General features: G+C 43.5%; 1 protein-coding gene across 1 annotated transcript in view; it reads left to right on the forward strand.

Moving 5' to 3' along the window:
* CDH13 (cadherin 13) overlaps positions 1-20,277 on the forward strand; it is a 1,057,374-nt gene that overhangs the window by 1,035,365 nt on the left and 1,732 nt on the right. The window contains exons 12-13 of the mRNA XM_060083563.1: positions 9,053-9,286; positions 13,100-13,318. Of these exons, the coding sequence (XP_059939546.1) occupies positions 9,053-9,286; positions 13,100-13,318 (453 nt within the window). The remainder of the gene's footprint in view (positions 1-9,052; positions 9,287-13,099; positions 13,319-20,277) is intronic.

Genomic DNA, 20,277 nt, shown 5'->3' on the forward strand with positions numbered 1-20,277 from the left:
CACACGAGTCTGGCGCAGATGGTGGGTTGTGCTACAATCACTAATCATTCCACTCCCTTGCTAGAGCTCCCAAAGTGTGCATGGCATGGGAACACTGTGTCTTATAGGCCACAGCCCTCAAACAGGTGACACACCACCAATACTACAGAGCCTTGGACAAGTTACTTAATCTTTCTGAGCCCCAGTTTCCTCTTCTGAAAAAATGACAGAAAATTGGAAGGTAGAACCCCACGGGCTCAAAACAGCAACCTCTCCGGTTTGCTTGAACTTTTCTTACTCTGATTAACAGCAGGGGTTCAACTTCTTTCCATAAATCCTCACTTTCATTAGTTACATGATCCTGCTTCTCTTAGAAAACGCACAGCTCTGCCCCCAAATAAACGTAGAACACAAAAGTCCAAGCATCAAATGCTGAACAAACCAGACTGAGGGTTTGGCCAGGACAGCTGGCACTGAGCACAGGACACCAACTCGACCGTCTCATGAGGAAGTTATCACCACCAAAGTGAAGAAGTACAAGTTAAATTGTCTTGGTTCAAAATCAAGCAGCAGGATCAGTTTGTTCCTGTCCTGATCAATGTGTGAGGTATTACAAGCTGTCAGTGCCGAGTGGGAACAACGAATCCAGAAGCGGGAGCAGGCAGTGTTCCAGAGCACAGCTTCATGATGTCACAGCATCTCTGTGGTCTTCAGGGCACAGTCCTCTTGATGGAATAGATTCGCTCGTTCAGATCCAGGAAAGAAAATGGTGACCGTTTCACCCATGTCAAGCCATTGTTTGGCAGCATGAAAGCTTGAAACAAAATGAATGACCCACCAAGATTTGAAGGCTGTGGGGAGGAAGAGAGAGTTGTCGTTTAATGGGGACAGAGTTTGAGGTGGGGAAGATGAAAAAGTTCTCGAAATGGATAGTGTTGATGGTTGCACAGTGGGAATGTACTTAATGCCATTGAACTGTACACTTAAAAATGGTTAAAATGGGGACTTCCCTGGTGGCACAGTGGTTAAGAATCCGCCTGCCAATGCAGGGAACACGGGTTCGAGCCCTGGTCTCGGAAGATCCCACATGCCACGGAGCAACTAAGCCCGTGCACCACAACTACTGAAGCCCGCGTGCCTAGAGCCTGTGCTCCACAACAAGAGAAGCCACCGCAATGAGAAGCCCGCACTCGGCAACGAAGAGTAGCCCCCACTCGCTGCAACTAGAGAAGACCCAGTGCAACCAAAAATAAATAAATTAATTTTTTAAATGGTTAAAATGGTAAATGTTATATATATATATTACCACAATAAAAAGTAGCTCATAAGAAAAAGATACAAGAAATAATACTAATAATAACCCCAAATCATGGTTTAGGAATTTTAGTTTGCTTTCATGGTTGAAATGAGAGCCTGTAAGAACCAAGCTACACAGTGAAAGTTCAGACATACAAAGCGAAGGTTACCGCTCTAGAGAAGGAGGCCTGAGACTCACGGAGTTAATCTGAGCCCATCCTCAAACTCTCTGACCTCAGCCTCACAACAACTAAAACCAGGGTGTTTTCGATCAGCGGCTCTGCAAGTGCTCAGAGCCCAGGCTGCACTTCCGGTACTCCCAGTGACTGCGGACCCCTCGGTATGAACGGACGTGCATTTCTCTGGAGGCAGAACCATGACCTTCATCAGATTCCCAAAGGGTAACCCACCTCCCATTCAATTTAAGACCCACTGACAGGAGTGGTTCATCTCTCGGGACCCTTCCCTCTCCTGACACTATAAAGACAGAAGCCCTTGCAGAGACGGGCAGTCCTCCACAGGTCGCGAGCTGGGACTTTCTCTGAGCTTTAATTTGTCCTCTGAGAGTGTGGCCCTGGGTTCCTCTGAGGAGCTGCCGGGAGGAGCAAGTGCAGGTCTAGCTCCATATCCCTTGGGAGCTAGGAGTGAGTCCTTGGGAGCTTGGGGTTGCTGGTGGAAAGGGGGAGAGGAGGACCGTGGGACTTTGGCTGAGTGCCAGGGAATACCTAAAAGCTCCAGTATTTCCTGGGCTCCCGGAATCATAGGAGGCAAAGGGCTCGTGAGGACCCATTACATATTGAATCACATTTCAGTTTTGGACAGTGATTTGTTTTCCATCCTGTGCATATAAACTGGGAGAGGCTTCCCCTGAGGATTTTGAGTATCAAGTCTTTACCTTCTCAACAAAAGAAAAACAAGCTCATTTTACTTTACTTCAGAAAAAGACATCACCAGCCTGGCCTGGGAATAACACATGGGGAACTGAAGACAGTAGTATAATTAAGTTCACGAAAGGCCAATTCTTATGACCGTATTTCAAATACTCATAATGCCTTCTCATCCACTGTACCAAATGACTTCATATTATATTCAGAGTGAAAAAATTATAATGGATTCCTCTGAGATATTCAATTAGTTCCATAAAAAAGAGAAAAATATTTTTTCAGTGAAGAAGTTCAACCAAATTATTAAAGCTGACAGTGAAAAACCAACTTCAAAGTAATTATGCATTTCCTTTGAGTTCTTGCGCTAACAAAAGTTGATGGTCTGCCACCATTAGAAATAGCCATCCTTCTGATGATTAGTTACATTTGTGTTCCTATTTTAGCAGATACTTAATTTGAATGTTTACTCTTGAACTGTCTTTGGGTGTTAATCTATTTAAATTTCCACCAGCCCCACTAAAGAGTACCTGTTCCCCAGATGCAGAGACATAGAGAACAGGCTTGTGGTTGCCAGGGGTGGGGGGGTTGGGGAAGAGAAGGAGTGGGATGAGCAGATGCAAACTATACAGAACGGATAGACAACAAGGTCCTACTGTAGAGCGCACGGAACCATATTCAAAATCCTGTGAGAGGGCTTCCCTGGTGGCGCAGTGGTTGGGAGTCCGCCTGCCGATGCAGGGGACACGGGTTCGTGCCCCGATCCCGGAAGATCCCGCATGCCGCGGAGCGGCTGGGCCCGCGAGCCATGGCCGCGGAGCCTGTGCGTCCGGAGCCTGTGCTCCGCAACGGGAGAGGCCACAGCAGTGAGAGGCCCGCGTACAGCAAAAAAAAAAATCCTGTGAGAAACCACAATGGAAAAGAATATGAAAGAGAATGTATACATATGTATAACTGAATCACTTTGCTGTACAGCAGAAATTAATACAACATTGTAAATCAACTATACTTCAATTAAAAATTAAAAAAAAACATTTTAAGAGTATCTCTTCTCATGCTCATGAACCACTGATCAGCTTCCTTCAAGCTTGTTTCTTCCCCATTAATGGAAATCACTCCCAAATAAGTCACCAGTCAATATCAAAAAAATGAACAACCCAATCCAGAAATGGGCAGAGGACCTAAATAGACATTTCTCCAAAGAAGATATACAGATTGCCAACAAACACATGAAAGGATGCTCAACATCACTAATCATTAGAGAAATGCAAATCAAAACCACAATGAGGTATCACCTCACACCGGTCAGAATGACCATCATCAAAAAATCTACAAACAACAAATGCTGGAGAGGGTGTGGAGAAAAGGGAACCCTCTTGCACTGTTGGTGGGAATGTAAATTGATACAGCCACTATGGAGAACAGTATGACAACTCCTTAAAAAACTAAAAATAGAATTACCATATGACCCAGCAATGCCACTACTGGGCATATACCCAGAGAAAACCATAATTCAAAAAGACACCATGCACCTCAATGTTCATTGCAGCACTATTTACAATAGCCAGGACATGGAAGCAACTTAAATGTCCATCGACAGATGAATGGATAAAGACAATGTGGCATATATATATAATGGAATATTACTCAGCCATAAAAAGAAACGAAATTGAGTTATTTGTAGTGAGGTGGATGGATCTAGAGTCTGTCATACAGAGTGAAGTAAGTCAGAAAGAGAAAAACAAATACCGTATGCTAACACATATATATGGCATCTAAAAAAAAAAGGTTCTTACGAATCTAGGGGCAGGACAGGAATAAAAACGCAGACATAAAGAGTGGACTTGAGGACATGGTGGAGTGGGAAGGGGAAGCTAGGACGAAGTGAGAGAGTGGCATGGATATATACACACTACCAAATGGAAAATAGATACGTGCTTTGTGACCACCTAGAGGGGTGGGATAGGGAGGGTGGGAGGGAGACGCAAGAGGGAGGAGATATGGGGATATATGTATACATACAGCTGATTCACTTTGTTATAAAGCAGAAACTAACACACCATTGTAAAGCAATTATACTCCAATAAAGATGTTAAACAAACAAACAAGTCACCAGTAATATCATCCTTGCAAAATCCCATTGGTTCTCTTTACTCCTTATCCTTTTGTGCATCATAACACATTGAATTCTTTTTTTTTTTAATTTTTATTTATTTATTTATGGCTGTGTTGGCTCTTCGTTTCTGTGTGAGGGCTTTCTGTAGTTGCAGCAAGTGGGGGCCACTCCTCATCGCGGTACGCGGGCCTCTCACTATCACGGCCTCTCTTGTGGAGCACAGGCTCCAGACACGCAGGCTCAGTAATTGTGGCTCACGGAGCTAGTTGCTCCGCGGCACGTGGGATCTTCCCGGACTGGGGCACGAACCCGTGTCCCCTGCATTGGCAGGCAGATTCCCAACCACCGCGCCACCAGGGAAGCCCACACATTGAATTCTTGATCATTGCCTCCTCCAGTTCATCTCCCCTATGTCTTTCAGAAACTATCACCTGCTTTTTAAACTTTTAATCTGCTCTTTGGGGTTTCCTAAGGTGCCCACCCCTTTGTCATTCTGCACTTTCACCTTGGGTGACCTAATTTGCTAGAAAGGTTTCGAAAGCATCTACATTGACAACTCCCTAATCGCTAAGTCAGCCCTGGCATGTCTCCCAAGCTCTGAGCATTTCCATGTGGGTGCACTGAATTTGACAGGCTCTTAGCACAGTCAAAGCTGAGTTCATTGTCTTTCTACTCCCCACTACCTTCCGCTTTTCTCTGGCAGCCTCATCTGAGTGCCTCCTCAACAAGATGAGACATTTATTTGCTGTTCACACTGCCCGTCATGACTCAATCTATTGCTGGTCTCCTTGCTTCCAGTGCCCACCATCTCCTGTCAATACCATAGTGTGTTTCTACAAATAAGTCAGATCAGGTTGTTCCACTGCCTTTCTGAAAAACTCCGGTGGCTTCGTGAGTCTGGAACATCAGTACAAGCAACTAGTTGTGACAGTCAAGGCCCCCTTGCCCGACCAGACATCTGTCTCCAGCCGCATCCCCTGGCCACCCCTCTGTATGCCCTGCAGTAGGGACAGCCCCCTGGTGGCAGCTGATGACAGTGTTGGCAAAACTCTTGGGAGCTGCAACAGTCCATTCCCCACTCACCTCCCAATGTCCCCTGGGAGGCTGTCACAAACCGTTTCTCATCACCTTCCCGGGTCTGACAAGAGACCAGGCTTCCTGCCCACCCTCTTCAGCTGCAGCTGCATCTATAAACCTGCTGAAAAGCAGCTTGAAATTGGCTCCCCAGCAACAGGGCCTCCCTTCATTCGTGTTTTGGTCACGTGCCCCTTTCATTTTGGCGTCACCTGCACAAGAGCCACCTTTGCCTACTCGTCCTTCTAGTGTCTATGTAAGTAATAAATTGCCCGGATCTGCAAAGGGCTCATTGTTTCTTTATCAACGGACTCTGTCAGACCCTGCCTTGCCTTGCCCTTGACACCTGTACTCTGAGCTCAGACATTCACTCCCCTTCCAGCCCCCATGTGGTTCATAAATTGACTTTAAACTTAATGTACATTTAAAAAAATAAACATAGTACCAGATAAAATAAAATTAAGCTTGGAAATCTGGTTAAGTGCAAATGGGGATGGGTGGAAAAAAGGGAGCTAGACGTGGGCTTAGTCCTAGTGTACAAAATTAGAGTACTGTAATTCCAGAGGTGCATCAAACCCTTTTTGGAACAAGGCAAATCTTTATGCTTACTATTTGTGGCTTGAAAATTTGGCTCTAACTTTTCTCACAGAAAATTAGAAGCTATTAATGAATGGTTTGTCCCAAGAGCAAACCTCTGACGCATAGATGAGTAAAAATGAGTGTAGAGGAAGTTAAATAAAGCCACGCTGAGTCTTATTAAGATTAAACACCCTGTTCTTTAAGTGAAAGACATTGCATAGGTGATTATAAGGACGTCTTAAAATAACATTCCCTAAAATGAAAAACATTTCAAGAAATAGCTGAAATATTGAAAAAAAAAAACAAGCCTTTAAAAATAAGGCCCAGGGCCTCCCTGGTGGCGCAAGTGGTTGAGAGTCCGCCTGCCGATGCAGGGGATACGGGTTCGTGCCCCGGTCTGGGAGGATCCCATATGCCGCGGAGCGGCTGGGCCCGTGAGCCATGGCCGCTGAGCCTGCGCGTCCGGAGCCTGCGCGTCCGGAGCCTGTGCTCCGCAACGGGGGAGGCCACAACAGTGAGAGGCCCGCATACCGCAAAAAAAAAAAAAAAAAAAAATAAGGCCCAAAGATTATATTATGGTTGCTTAACTGCCCCAGTAGCCAGTTAGTGACTTCATTTCTCATAACGAACCTGCCTGCCTTTTTTTTTTTTGCAGAGAATTATTGCATTTTTATTTAAAAAATTTTTTTGTTTAGAACATTAAGTTTATCTTTCTTGAAGATTTTTTATCTTTATTGTAATATAGTTGATTTACAACATTGTGTTAATTTCAGGTGTACAGCAAAGTGATTCAGTTATATATATATATACACACACAGATATCGATATATTCTTTTATTTACTTATTTATTTATTTTTGGCTGCCTTGGGTCTTCGTTGCTGTGCAGGCTTTCTCTAGTTGCAGCGAGCGTGGGCTACTCTTTGTTGCAGCGCGCGGGCCTGTCATTGCAGTGGCTTCTCTTGTTGCGGAGCACGGGCTCTAGGCGTGCAGGCTGCAGTCGTTGTGGCACGCGGATTCAGTAGTTGTGGCTCGCAGGCTGTAGAGCACAGGCTCAGTAGTTGTGGCGCACGGGCTTAGCTGCTCTGCGGCATGTGGGATCTCCTGGAGCAGGGCTCAAACCTGTGTCCCCTGCATTGGCAGGCGGATTCTTAACCACTGCGCCACCAGGAAGTCCCGATATATTCTTCTTTAGATTCTTTTCCATTGTAGGTTATTACAAGATATTGAGTATATTGATTACATTACAAGATATTGAGTATAGTACAAGACATTGAGAGAGATATATATTTGTACATATATGTATATACATATATATATTCTTTTTTAGATTCTTTTCCATTATAGGTTCTTACAAATACTGAGAATAGTTCCCTGTGCTATACAGTAGGTCCTTGTTGGTTGTCTATTTTATGTATAGTAGTGGGTATCTATTAACCCCATACTCCTAATTTATCCCTCCTCACCCTTTCACCTTTGGTAACCACAATAACTGGCCTTTCTAAATCTGTCCTGTGCCCTGGGCCAGCCATGCCAGCTCCCAGGGGCACCACCAGCCATCCCAGACCCTTTATCACCCACAAGAGAAAACACTGGATTAGGTCTTCCTCTCGTAGTCAACCTCCCAGTCAGTGCAGAGGAATATTGCATATGGAATATGGTCATCTCTCATGGAATTGCCATCCTGTCTACACTGCCAACATGCAAATACTTGGCTGTTTAGATAAAAGGTTTAATTCAGTAAGCGAGGATAAGTTCTGTTTCTCATCTCCATTCTTTGAATGACTTTCAACGTGATGGTATGACATGTATGTTTAAAGCTTAGCATTCTAAAGGTGAAGTCTGAAGAATGTCAATCAAAAGTCTTACATATGATAAAAGGCTTTTCTTTTAGATTCCACATATAAGCGATATTATATGATATTTGTCTTTCTTTGTCTGGCTTACCTCACTTAGTATGATAATCTAAGTGCAATCCCACTCCTGGGCATATATCTGGAGAAGACTATAATTCAAAAAAATACATGCACCCCTATGTTCATAGCAGCACTATTTACAATAGCCAAGACATGGAAGCAGCCTAAGTGTCCATCAACAGATGAATGCATATAAGGGGGTAAACATCAGTTTTTACTTTCTAATATTATATCCAAATAATATTAAGTTTCACTTAGAAGTGAATATATACATGCAGGATGCTTTCCACTTTGCTTCAGTAACCCATAATTATTCAAAACCTAATGAATTAATGTCAGACTCCAGTTAAAATGACAATGTAGGAAAGTACTGTCTCCCAATATGGGTATAGGCCTCTAGAAATTAATAACTGGGAAAAAAAGGTCATGAAATCACATATAGGCATTCAACAAAAAAAAAAGATCAAATCTCTTGCTAAGGGCATATGTCTCAAACAGGTTTCTTCATATCTGTGCCCCTCTCCCCTACCGCCCACCCCCCACCAAAACCATTTGATCTTGAACCTTTAAGTCTTGCTCTTTTGTGCTGCATGCATCAGTGCATCCTCCTGTTAGAAAGAGAACTCCATGCCACTCAATTATTTTTACTCAGTAGGCTTAGGGTTAGAATTTTAAATTTAAAAAAAATCCAAAAAAATAACCAGATGAATGGATAAAGAAGATGTGGTATATAGATGCAATGGACCATTATTCAGCCATAAAAAAAAAAAGAGTGAAATAATGCCATTCGCAGCAACGTGGATGGACCTAGAGATCATACTAAAAAGCTTTTTTTTTTTTTTTTTTTGTGGTACGCGGGCCTCTCACTGTGTGGCCTCTCCCGTGTGGAGCACAGGCTCCGGACGCGCAGGCTCAGCGGCCATGGCTCACGGGCCCAGCCGCTCCGTGGCATGTGGGATCCTCCCAGACCGGGGCACGAACCCGCGTCCCCTGCATCGGCAGGCGGACTCTCAACCACTGCGCCACCAGGGAAGCCCCTGAAAAGCTTTTTAAACCACTAAACTTTATACAAAGATGGAAGCTATCCCTGTTCGTCCTGTTTGAAACCTGGTGACAACAGTAAAGGCATCTGGCACATTGGGGAAAGGTACTGTGGACAGTGACTCCTGCATTGTACTGGTTGTGTGCTAACATCCCCCGCCTTTCTCTGTAGGCAACCCTCCCGCTACTGGCACTGGGACCTTGCTGATAACTCTGGAAGACGTGAATGACAACGCGCCCTTCATTTACCCCACGGTAGCGGAGGTCTGTGATGACGCCAAAAACCTCAGCGTAGTCATTTTGGGAGCTTCAGATAAGGATCTTCACCCAAATACAGATCCTTTCAAATTTGAAATCCATAAACCAACTGTTCCTGATAAAGTCTGGAAGATCTCCAAGATCAACAGTAAGTCCACCTAACATTCTGTAGTTATCTTTCAGCTTTGAAGCCTAGTTTCCCTGGCGTGGTTTCTGTTCCCAGCCTGTTCCTCCTCCTCTATGCTCTCGGGTATCTTCACATGGTTTGTTTCAAGCTATTCACACATTAGAAATACTGACAATTTTCCTACCAGCACCTGTATACTATTTGTAAATATATTGAATATCTGTTCCTTAGAAATGCAAACATGAAAGTTTTCTCTTTCGCTTCCTCTCTTTTCTATGCTGTACCTTGTATACTACACAGCCCATACTTTACACTCCACACCCACCCAGTCTTCAGCCTTCAAAAGCCAGGGGTCTTGGCTCAGCTGCCTCTCCTCTGTGTTTACCTTAATTACCTTAATTTTCACCAGCACTTTACAGAGATTTTCCATGCTATGCTTGCTTTCCTAAGAAGCACCAGTATAAGAACCTTCAGAAAGGCTTAACCTCTAATCCTCCAACTTCCATTTTATGCTGCAGATCTCAGAATTGACTTTCTAAAATGACCTTGACTTTGACTTTCGACTTTGATATCTTCTCCCATCTGTCCTGTCCCTCATTTATGAAACTTGGAAGCAATGTCCCTTTCTACCTGTCCCTGCACATGGACAGGTGGAATTTAAAATTTTAAATTTAAAACTTTATCATCTGCCTTATTAAGACTGAAATATCCATGTATTGAATTAACAAGTATCCCTGTATCACTACACCCCCTCCACCTCCCTCCCCATGGCTAATGTGAACTCACTACTAAGATCACCTTGCCTCGCAATAAGGCCCAAAACCGGACCTCACACATTATATACACTTTGCCATCAATAGCGAATTCATCCTGTGATTGACCCAGTCAGGGCTGGGCTCCCTGTTCTTACTTCAGTGGTACAGTTTTTGAGAGGGATGGGGAATTACCCATTTCATTAAGTTTTGAAAATGTATTGTACAGTCATACATAAATTTTTCTATTAAAAAATGTCACATGTATTGTTATGGCCTTATCTCATATCTCATTTTATTGGTGTCTTTCTCTTGTCATTGATTCTCTTTGCCTGTTTGTCTATTTTATTGCTGTTTAAAGAATGAATTTTGTTATACTGATTATTTTTAATTAAAACAGCCCTTCTCTTGTTTGAGGGGTTAGTGTTTTATTTGCTAGTTTTTGTGACTGTAGCTCATTTGAATAATCATCCCCAGTTCTTTCCAGCTGGAACTTTCTCATTTAAGAGTTCCTCCTCTCCTTGCGGGAGATCAGAGAATGTTCCTCGTGTTAACCTTCCATTTCACTGGGGTAATCATCCACATTGGTTATTTCTGCTGCTGTAGACTTCTGGATGGGATAATACTTCTGTTTTTGTTTTCAGGTCATCACACTCTCTTTTCCCTCCTGGTTTTACTTAATAGTTAAAATGCCTTCTCAATTCTTTTTCTTGTCCCAGAATTTTTTTCTGAATACTTAGCATTGTTTATGCCCAGAAAAAAAAAAAAAAGGGACTTCCCTGGTGGCGCAGTGGTTAAGAATCCGCCTGCCAGTGCAGGGGACACGGGTTCGAGCCCTGGTCTGGGAAGATCCCACATGCCACAGAGCAGCTAAGCCTGTGTGCCACAACTACTGAGCCTGCGCTCTAGAGGCCGCAAGCCACAACTACTGAGCCCACGTGCCGCAACTACTGAGCCCACATGCCACAACTACTGAAGCCTGCGTGCAAAGAGCCCATGCTCTGCAACAAGAGAAGTCACTGCAATGAGAAGCCCACGCACCACAATGAAGAGTAGACCCCGCTCAACACAACTAAGCCCACGCACAGCAACAAAGACCCAACACAGCCAAAAATAAATTAATTAATTTAAAAAAAAAAAGAATCCGCCTGCCAGTGTAGGAAACACGGGTTCGAGCCCTGGTCCAGGAAGATCCCACATGCCGCAGAGCAACTAAGCCTGTGCGCCACAACTACTGAGCCTGCACTCTAGAGCCCGTGACCCACAACTAGTGACCCCGCATGCCACAACTACTGAAGCCCGTGTGCCTAGAGCCCATGCTCTGCAACAAGAGAAGCCACCACAATGAGAAGCCCATGCACCACAATGAAGAGTAGCCCCCGGTCAACACAATTAGAGAAAGCCCATGTGCAGCAATGAAGACCTAATGCAGCCAAAAATAAATAAATAAATTTATTTATTTATTTATTAAAAAAAAATCCGTAGTCATCTGAGTGATTGAAAAGCAAATAGCCCAAGGCCAAAAACAGTGCCAGGTGGGGGGGCCACTTTTGAGTGCTGCCCAGTGGCCTGGGTAACTGCAGAGAGTCCCACCAAACGTGGGCTTAAAGATCCAGTCTCCAAGTTGTGCGTTGTGTTACGGATTCCCACCCAAACCTAGGGGTGCAGGCTGAGGCCCGATAGAGACTAGACTATAGAACCCATCCCCATAGCAACACAGGGGGACCTACCCACCTTAAGAGTAAGTGGATTTTTCAGAACTACAATGAGGTGTCACCTCACACCGGTTAGAATGGGCATCATCAGAAAATCTACAAACAACAAATGCTGGAGAGAGTATGGAGAAAAGGGAACCCTCTTGCACTGTTGGTGGGAATGTAAATTGATACAGCCACTATGGAGAACAGTATGGAGGTTCCTTAAAAAACTAAAACTAGAATTACCATATGACCTAGCAATCCCACTACTGGGCATATACCCAGAGAAAACCATAATTCAAAAAGTCACATGCACCCCAATGTTCATTGCAGCACTATTTACAATGGCCAGGTCATGGAAGCAACCTGAATGCTCATCAACAGACGAATGGATAAAGAATATGTGATGCATATATAAAATGGAATATAACTCAGCCATAAAAAGGAACGAAATTGGGACATTTGTAGAGACATGGATGGACCTAGAGACTGTCATACAGAGTGAAGTAAGTCAGAAAGAGAAAAACAAATGTCGTGTATTAACGCATACATGTGGAACCTAGAAAAATGGTACAGATGAACCGGTTTGCAGGGCAGAAATAGAGACACAGATGTAGAGAACAAACATATGGACACCAAGGGGGGGAAGCGGTGCGGGGGGGTGGTGGTGGGATGAATTGGGAGATTGGGATCGACATAAATACACTAATATGAATAAAATAGATAACTAATAAGAACCTGCTGTATGAAAAATAAATAAAAATTTTTAAAAAAGAGTGAGTGGATTTTTGTTATTATTGTTCCAAAAATGTATTTTGATGATTTGAATTTGTATTCTTATATAAAAATGCTCTAAGCTGACAATTTCCTTTTTTTCTTTTTTTCCCAGTTTTAATGACCTTTAATTGACAAATAAAAATTGTATATATTTAAGATGTACAATGTGACAATTCGAGCGTGGATTTTTACATTATTTCTTCTAAATGTTGAATGTGATCTTTGTGAAGATGGCTTTATCAGTATAATAAATTTTCAGGGAGGAGTTCTTGGTACTCAATCATCTTCACAAAGTGGGTCCTCTTGAAATTGATTATAATAGCCCTGAACCATAGAACTCCTCAATGCTGGAAGTGTTTTATCTGGCACTTCCTGGTATGGTGTGGTGGCCACCAGCCATGTGTGGTTGCCAGAAACTTGAGATGTGACTTCTGCAACTGAAGAAGTGAATCTTTATTTTTATTTGATGTTAATGGATTTATATTGAAGCACTCTTCTAGTTAAATGAATAAACTGCCTGTTTTGTGTGGGTTTAGTGGCTGAAACTCCACTCTTTTATTTGGAAAGGTCCAGCCCTCTCTCATGAAGGCCTCCCTTTGTCTTCATAGATACGCACGCCCTGGTAAGCCTTCTTCAAAATCTGAACAAAGCAAATTACCACCTGCCCATCATGGTGACAGATTCAGGGAAACCACCCATGACGAACATCACAGACCTCAGGGTACAAGTGTGTTCCTGCAAGAATTCCAAAGTGGACTGCAACACGGCAGGGGCCCCGCACTTCAGCGCAACCGCAGTCCTGCTCCTGTCTTTCTTCAGCTTAGCTCGTAAGTTGACCAAACTCCAGTGCATGCACAGTACAAAAACGTAACTTCACCAAAGCTATTGTTTTTCCATATATCGTTCCCAAAAAATTTATCCCAGAGGAAACATTCATGTTTAGTTTATGTCGGTGTAACAGAGTGTTACCTGTAAAAGTGCTCTGACTAATGGTGAAAGGCACCTTCACATCCCCCTGCCCACTAATGTGAGGAACGGTACAAAGGCACCCAAGGCCGTCCTACAGAGCAGGTGGTAAGAAACTTCCTGCAGATGCACCTGAACTTGAGCTCATACAAATGTGCCCAGATTGCTTAACTGGTCTACTAGGGCCCTGTTCCTCTCTGCATTGTGCGGAATTATCTTTAGTGAGGTTAAAGGAGATTCCATACCTTTTTAAGAAGAGTCATGAGAATGCATGGAGAGAGGTCGAGGCCATAGGAAAAGAGAGAAATGCATAACTCACACATTTTTTCACTGACCAGTAGTTAGTCATGACTATGACATAATGAAGCATTATTTTAAACAAATGAATTATTATGCCGAATAATGTGAGCATGAAATGAATAGATAAGTGCGTCAGATATTTCCTATTTATGGCATACTAGTCCAATTTTAACCTTAGAAATTATTCACATATAGCTAATGCCATTCAAAAGCCTTTGGGACCTCAGTATTTACATTTTGAGAAGGTTATTTGTGTTGTTGTGAATTAGGAGGTTGAGAAATTGATGATTAGAAAATAAAGAAGTTATTGTATCCTGGTGACAGTGGTGAGTGGAGTCAACAGGAAGTCACACATTCCAACGTCAGACACTTACAGCTGTGCTGAGCCAGAGTCCTGGGCGTAGAACTAAAGAGGAGACCTTACAGTGAGGAGTGTCTCGTTGGATGGATGGGTGGATGGGTTGATGGGTGGGTGGATGGGTGGAGCAAGGGAGGTGGGGAGAAAGGAAGGGAGGGAGGGAGGGAGGGAAGAAATATATATTCCTCTCTTTTTCATTCTTGTATTCTCTTTCTTTTTCTTTTTCTCTCTTTTTTTTGTTTTTGTTTGTTTGTTTGTTTGTTTTCTTTCTTTTTGCGGTATGCGGGCCTCTCACTGTTGTGGCCTCTCCCGTTGCGGAGCACAGGCTCCAGACGCGCAGGCCCAGCGGCCATGGCTCACGGGCCCAGCCGCTCCGCGGCATATGGGATCCTCCCAGACCGGGGCACGAACCCGTATCCCCTGCATCGGCAGGCGGACTCTTAACCACTGCGCCACCAGGGAGGCCCTCTCTCTTTTTTTTTGTATAAATTTATTTATTTATTTATTTATGGCTGTGTTGGGTCTTCGTTTCTGTGCAAGGGCTTTCTCTAGTTGCAGCAAGCGGGGGCCACTCTTCATCATGGTGCGTGGGCCTCTCACTGTCGCAGCATCTCTTGTTGCGGAGCACAGTCTCCAGACATGCAGGCTCAGTAGTTGTGGCTCACGGGCTTAGTTGTTCCACGGCATGTGGGATCCTCCCGGACCAGGGCTCGAACCTGTGTCCCCTGCATTGGCAGGCAGATTCTCAACCACTGCGCCACCAGGGAAGCCCCACTCTCTCTCTCTCTTTCTTTCTTCCTTCCTTCCTTTCTTTCTTTTTTTCTTTCTTTCTCCTTCCTTCCTTCCTTCCTTCCTTTCTTCCTTCCTTCTTCCTTTTTCTTCAAGATATAAAATATTACAGATGAAGCTGAAATCCCCTATGTTCCTCTCCCTAGTTTCATTTCCTGTTCTCTCTCCCCAGAGACAATAGCTATCATGAGCTTGAGTGTGTGTGGACATTGTTTTATACTGTTACTACACACACACACACACACACACACGCACACCCCACATATAGTTCTACTTTGTGCAGTTTGTCAAACTTGATCTAATCCATATTATATTGAGCCTGATGTTCTGCAACTTGCTTTTCTTCCTCTCCACGTTACATTTCCAAGCTCCATCTATGTTGCTCTAGTTCAGGGGTCGGCAAACTTTTTTCATCAAGGGTCAGGTGGCAAATATTTTGGACTCTGTGGGCCACATCAGGGCTCTGTCACATATTCTTTTTTATGGCTTTTTTGTTTCTGTCATCTGTGTTTTACTACCTTTAAAAGTGTGAAACTGTTCTTAATTTGAGAGCCATATAAACGCACTATGGTGCACCAGCCAGGTACCCCTGCTCTGGTTCATTCACTTTAACTGCTCAAGAGCATCCCATCCCACCCCATCACAGGAATTAGGCACAGTGTATTCCCCTATCAACAGACGCATGTGGATTATTTAGTGTCCTGCTCTGACCAACTAACTCTACTGCAGTAAACCTCTGGAATGTTTTCCATGAGCTTCTCAAGTGAGCGCTGGACAGACAGCGAGCCCAGCACTGGGTCTGCGTTCTGAGACCCATTGGAGTTCACATATAGCAGAGTCTGGGTAAACTAGAGGGCAGTACTTCCAGGGTGATTGTACAGAAATAAGAATGCTGCATGTGTGCGTGTGTGTGTGTGTGTGTATGCATGTACACAGATGGAGAAGATAGCTGAGTAGCCACTCACACGTCACCCTCTATAAATACAATTACACAACATCAAAGCCTGACTCTTGATGAACCAAGCCTCTGCAGGACCCTGCTCATTTATCAGCACCTCTAGATGGCCAGGGAGGTTTTTAAATGGAGACTTCCTACTGCTGATTGTTGAAATACGGACTCCCAGGCCCATCCAGCCCATGGAACCAACATCCCAAGAGACAGTGGCCTCCAGCACACACACCGAGTGTTTGTATATTTTCACACAATATATTTTATGATAATACACATGCCTGCTACTCCAAATCTATGTATTAAATATTTGTAAGATGTAATCTGTCTGTTTAGATTAAAAGGAATATAAATAGCCATGGCAGTATTTGCTTCCTCCCAACAAGGGATTTTCTTGTTCGCCCTACTTTGGAGACCCCTGACCTACAGGCATCAGTAATGAGCAGGTTCCCAAGGATGGCTCACTTCTCATCTCTGCCAGCTGAGCTCGTGGATCACAGTTAATCCTGATAACTCCTAAAGAACTCATGTTCATTTTATACTCAAAATAGTATCATTGAGAGAAGACAGATGCATGCATTCTGTGTTTGAGATATCAATTGTGCTTTCTGTTCTCACCTAAATGGAGAGCCACCTGGTTATCCCACTGCAGGTGAGGGCACCTGAGATCAGGCCAAAATCATCCTCAGAAAGGAGCCCTGAATCTCCCTACACAGCTGGAAAGGTACTCAGTTGACCCTCCCATGTTTTGCACCACAAGACATGTAGTTTCAGCCCCCAAAGTAGTTAAGAATAGGTGTCATCACCCATCTGTCTGGCTTCAAAATGAACCTAAGTCTGGCCTTATATCAGAGGTATAAGATTATTTAATAATGTTCATTTGAACCTTAGAGATGCCTCTGCTAAATATAATGGTTCCTGTTTTATTATAGACCTAGTCCAAATTGTTCTTCCTAACAGGAAAAGAATGAAACTAATCATGCAGGCATGTGAGGACTAAGTAACCATGGCTGTCCTATGGCTCAGACTCTCTCCTAAGAGCAAGGTCCAAGTGGCTGACCCACCTGTGCAGCTGTTAACGTGACAGTGGCAAGAGGGCACACAGAAATGGGCCTAAAACATTAAGCGAGGTGTGGGGCGTGGGCCCGAAGAGCACTGAAATTAGGTTGTAAGGTGGAAGAGCAAGGTGACGTCCCCACCCAGACATTGTCCTTGAATGGATTTAGGGATGTGGTAGAATCTGGTTTTTGGTTTCGTTTTTTTTTAATTTTATTTTATTTATGTTTTTATACAGCAGGTTCTTGTTATCCATTTTATACATATTAGTGTATATGTCAATCCCAATCTAGAATCTGTTTGACGTTTCTTTAAAGCAGTGGTTGTCAAACTACAGCCCGAGGGCCAAATAAAGCCACTTCCTGCTTTTAAGGTTTGATTAGAACACAGCAGGTCCATTTATACACTGTCTGTGGCTGCTTTCTGCCACCACTGCAGAAAGAGCTGAGTGGTTGCCCCTGAGACCCTTTGGCCCGAAAAGCCGAAAACATTTTTACTGTCTGGCTCTTGGCAGGAAAAGTGTGTCAATGCCTTCTTTAAGGCCTTGTTCGTAAACCGCAGGGGTTCCATCATCCAACATGGGAAGAGAAAATGGGTTTTCCTCCTGCTCTCAAACAACATTCTGATCCAAGTAGACTAGCATTAATGAAACACCCCATGTTCTGTGGCTTTTCTCTTTATTTCCGTCATTGCCCTGATGGTTTTATCCCACTCTGTAGATGAGACACTGATGCTCAGAAAGGGCCCATGGAGGCCGGTGTTCGTCATTGGACTGCCTCCCTTGTGGAAAAAGATAATAACATTTCAGTTTATTACAGTACCATAGGTGGCTTTATTGCAGCTGAGAGTTGAACTGAGAGATACACACTTCCTTCTTTGACATCTAAAAGTAAAGGAAGTAAAACTACTGACATTGAAAGTAATAGAAAATGTAAATGAAATTATTTTCACTGCCAATTTTGTTGTTTAAATTATGTGTTGATGACATTGAGGGGATGCGTAATTCTCCCCCAAGACGCTCCCAAGGACGCAAGCTGGCATCTCCATTAGGGTTTTTGTAGGGCTCTGTGTGGTGTGACAAGGCAAGTTCAAGGAAGAATACTGTGCTGAAACCTTCCTGAACATTGTTTTAGGCCTAATTAATCAGCAAGAGCAAGAATATAAAAGGACAGATCAGGTGAACCATTTGAACAAGTACCAAAATTAAATGTCTCTATGTTGGAAAGGAGAGGGCATTGAATTGTAATCTTGATCACAATGAAGAAGTTTAAAGAGGTGACCAAGAAGCAAAAACAGCCACTGGAAATACTTTTCATTCTAATGCTTTTTATTGAGGTATTATTTTCATTCCATAAAATTCACCTATTTTAAGGGTACAGTTTGATGAATTTTGGTAAAGTGTAGCCACTCCACAATCAAGATGCAGTTTCCTTGTATCCCTTTGCTATTGATCCCCTCCCCCCAATCCAGACTCTCAGTGATCTGCCTTCTCTTACTAGTTTCTTGCCTTTTCTAGAATTTTCTACAAATGAAATCATACAGTCCATGTCGTTGAGTGTGTTAGTATTTTGTTCCTTTTCATTGTGAAATATGTTATGGGCGCAGGCAGGGCCTGGCAGCACCGAGCCCAAGTAGAGCAGGCTGTGCTGTGCCTGCAGACAGAGCCGATCCCCCCAAGGGTACAAGCTCATGGACAAGGACAGTCGACCTCCGACCTCGCACATGCACCGCTGAAAACATTACATAATCATGGACTATTTCATGTAATCAACTCAACTGTCACAGGAGATAGGTTATAGTCTAAGTTGACAAAAAGGGATTGGAGAGTTTCAAATGTAGTCGATCTTATTCAGCCAAAATTTTTTTTCCTATTTTTCTCAATGACCAAAATGATTATTTTAAGTTATTGATCTCACACAGGAAAATATTTTTAAATGAAATTAGTGATGCCATTTAATATGTTCTTTTCCAGTCTTTCTTCAAATATAGGTGAATCTGAAGGATATAGTTTACTGCAGCCCAGGTAACCAAAGAGTTTACGGCGATGGTAGCAAGGGCAATGAAAAATTCAACTGAAAAAAAGGCAATTAAATGAGTTCAGACGACTCCTAACCCCAAAGGAATTCATTTGTCAAGCAATATAAAGATCCCTAGGTGTAGAAAATAATGAAAACTTGCATCTCAATTAGCATGTTCATTTCCATGGCCCTTTCTGTTAAAACAGCTTTCACCCTTAACTTTCTCAATATCGTCTTTTTTAGACTTGAGTCACATTACAAACAATTTTTATCTAAAATTTGGAGCAGCAGCTCTACATTTTCCAAACAGATACGTGACTGCTTCAAACTCTAAAATCAATGGCATGCAGAATAGGTTCATACTGAGCCACCCCTTAACCCACGGTTCCCCAACCTCCGGGCTGCGGACCGGACCAGCACCGGTCCGGGGCCTGTTAGGAATCGGGCTGCAAGACAGGATGTGAGCGGCGGGCGGGCGGGCGAAGCTTCATCTGCGGCTCCCCATCGCTCACGTTACTGCCTGAACCGTCGCCCCCGGCCCCCAGTCTGTGGAAAAATGGTCTTCCACGAAACTGGTCCCTGGTGCCAAAAAGGCTGGGGACCGCTGCTCTAACAGATTTAGAATGAAAAGCCCTAAGCTTTACAGAATAACCCATTATATTCCAGCATTCAGTTCATTCCAGAATAAACTATACTTGCATTGTGGGTTGACCTTTTATACATTTTTCTTTCTTTGTAACACGAGTTCTTAGTGGTACCATTTCCCTGTACATTTCCAAGATATAATAATAATTAAGCAAAAATGGCAGAGAACCGAGCTATTTCCATTCATACTATCATCAGGCAGAGTAGAAGTCCCTCAGCTGGTGTAAAACCTAGAGAATAAGCACAGTCTGGCAACCTCAGTAAACTTTGATGCAGGCCACAAAGATGTAGGAAGGGGCCACAACCAAACCCAGGTGGCCTCTGGGAGCTGGAAAGGGAAGGGGTGGCTACCTTCTCAGAGCCTCCAAAAGGAACACAGCTCTACCAGCACCTTGACTTTAGCCCCATAAGAATTCTGACCTCCAGAGTGTAAGAGAATAAATTTGTGTGGTTTTAAGCCACTGAGTTTGTGGTCATTTGTTACAGCAAGCATCAGAAATTTATACACCATCTGTGGAGAACCACCACTAACTATCTTGTTCTTCCGTGTGACCAAAAAAAAAATATCGGGATGATCGTCAATTTCTAAGCTACCAAGTAGGCTTGTCTATAAAATAGGCTCTGGGCTGCCTGCAGGAGGTAGGGCTCAGTGAAGCAGCAGTAGTGGCTGCGGCTGGTCTGAGGTGAGGTGTCTGGCGTTCGCGT

This window comes from Mesoplodon densirostris, chromosome 19, assembly GCF_025265405.1.
Source record: "Mesoplodon densirostris isolate mMesDen1 chromosome 19, mMesDen1 primary haplotype, whole genome shotgun sequence".
In the NCBI taxonomy this organism is placed as follows: Eukaryota; Metazoa; Chordata; class Mammalia; order Artiodactyla; family Ziphiidae; genus Mesoplodon; species Mesoplodon densirostris.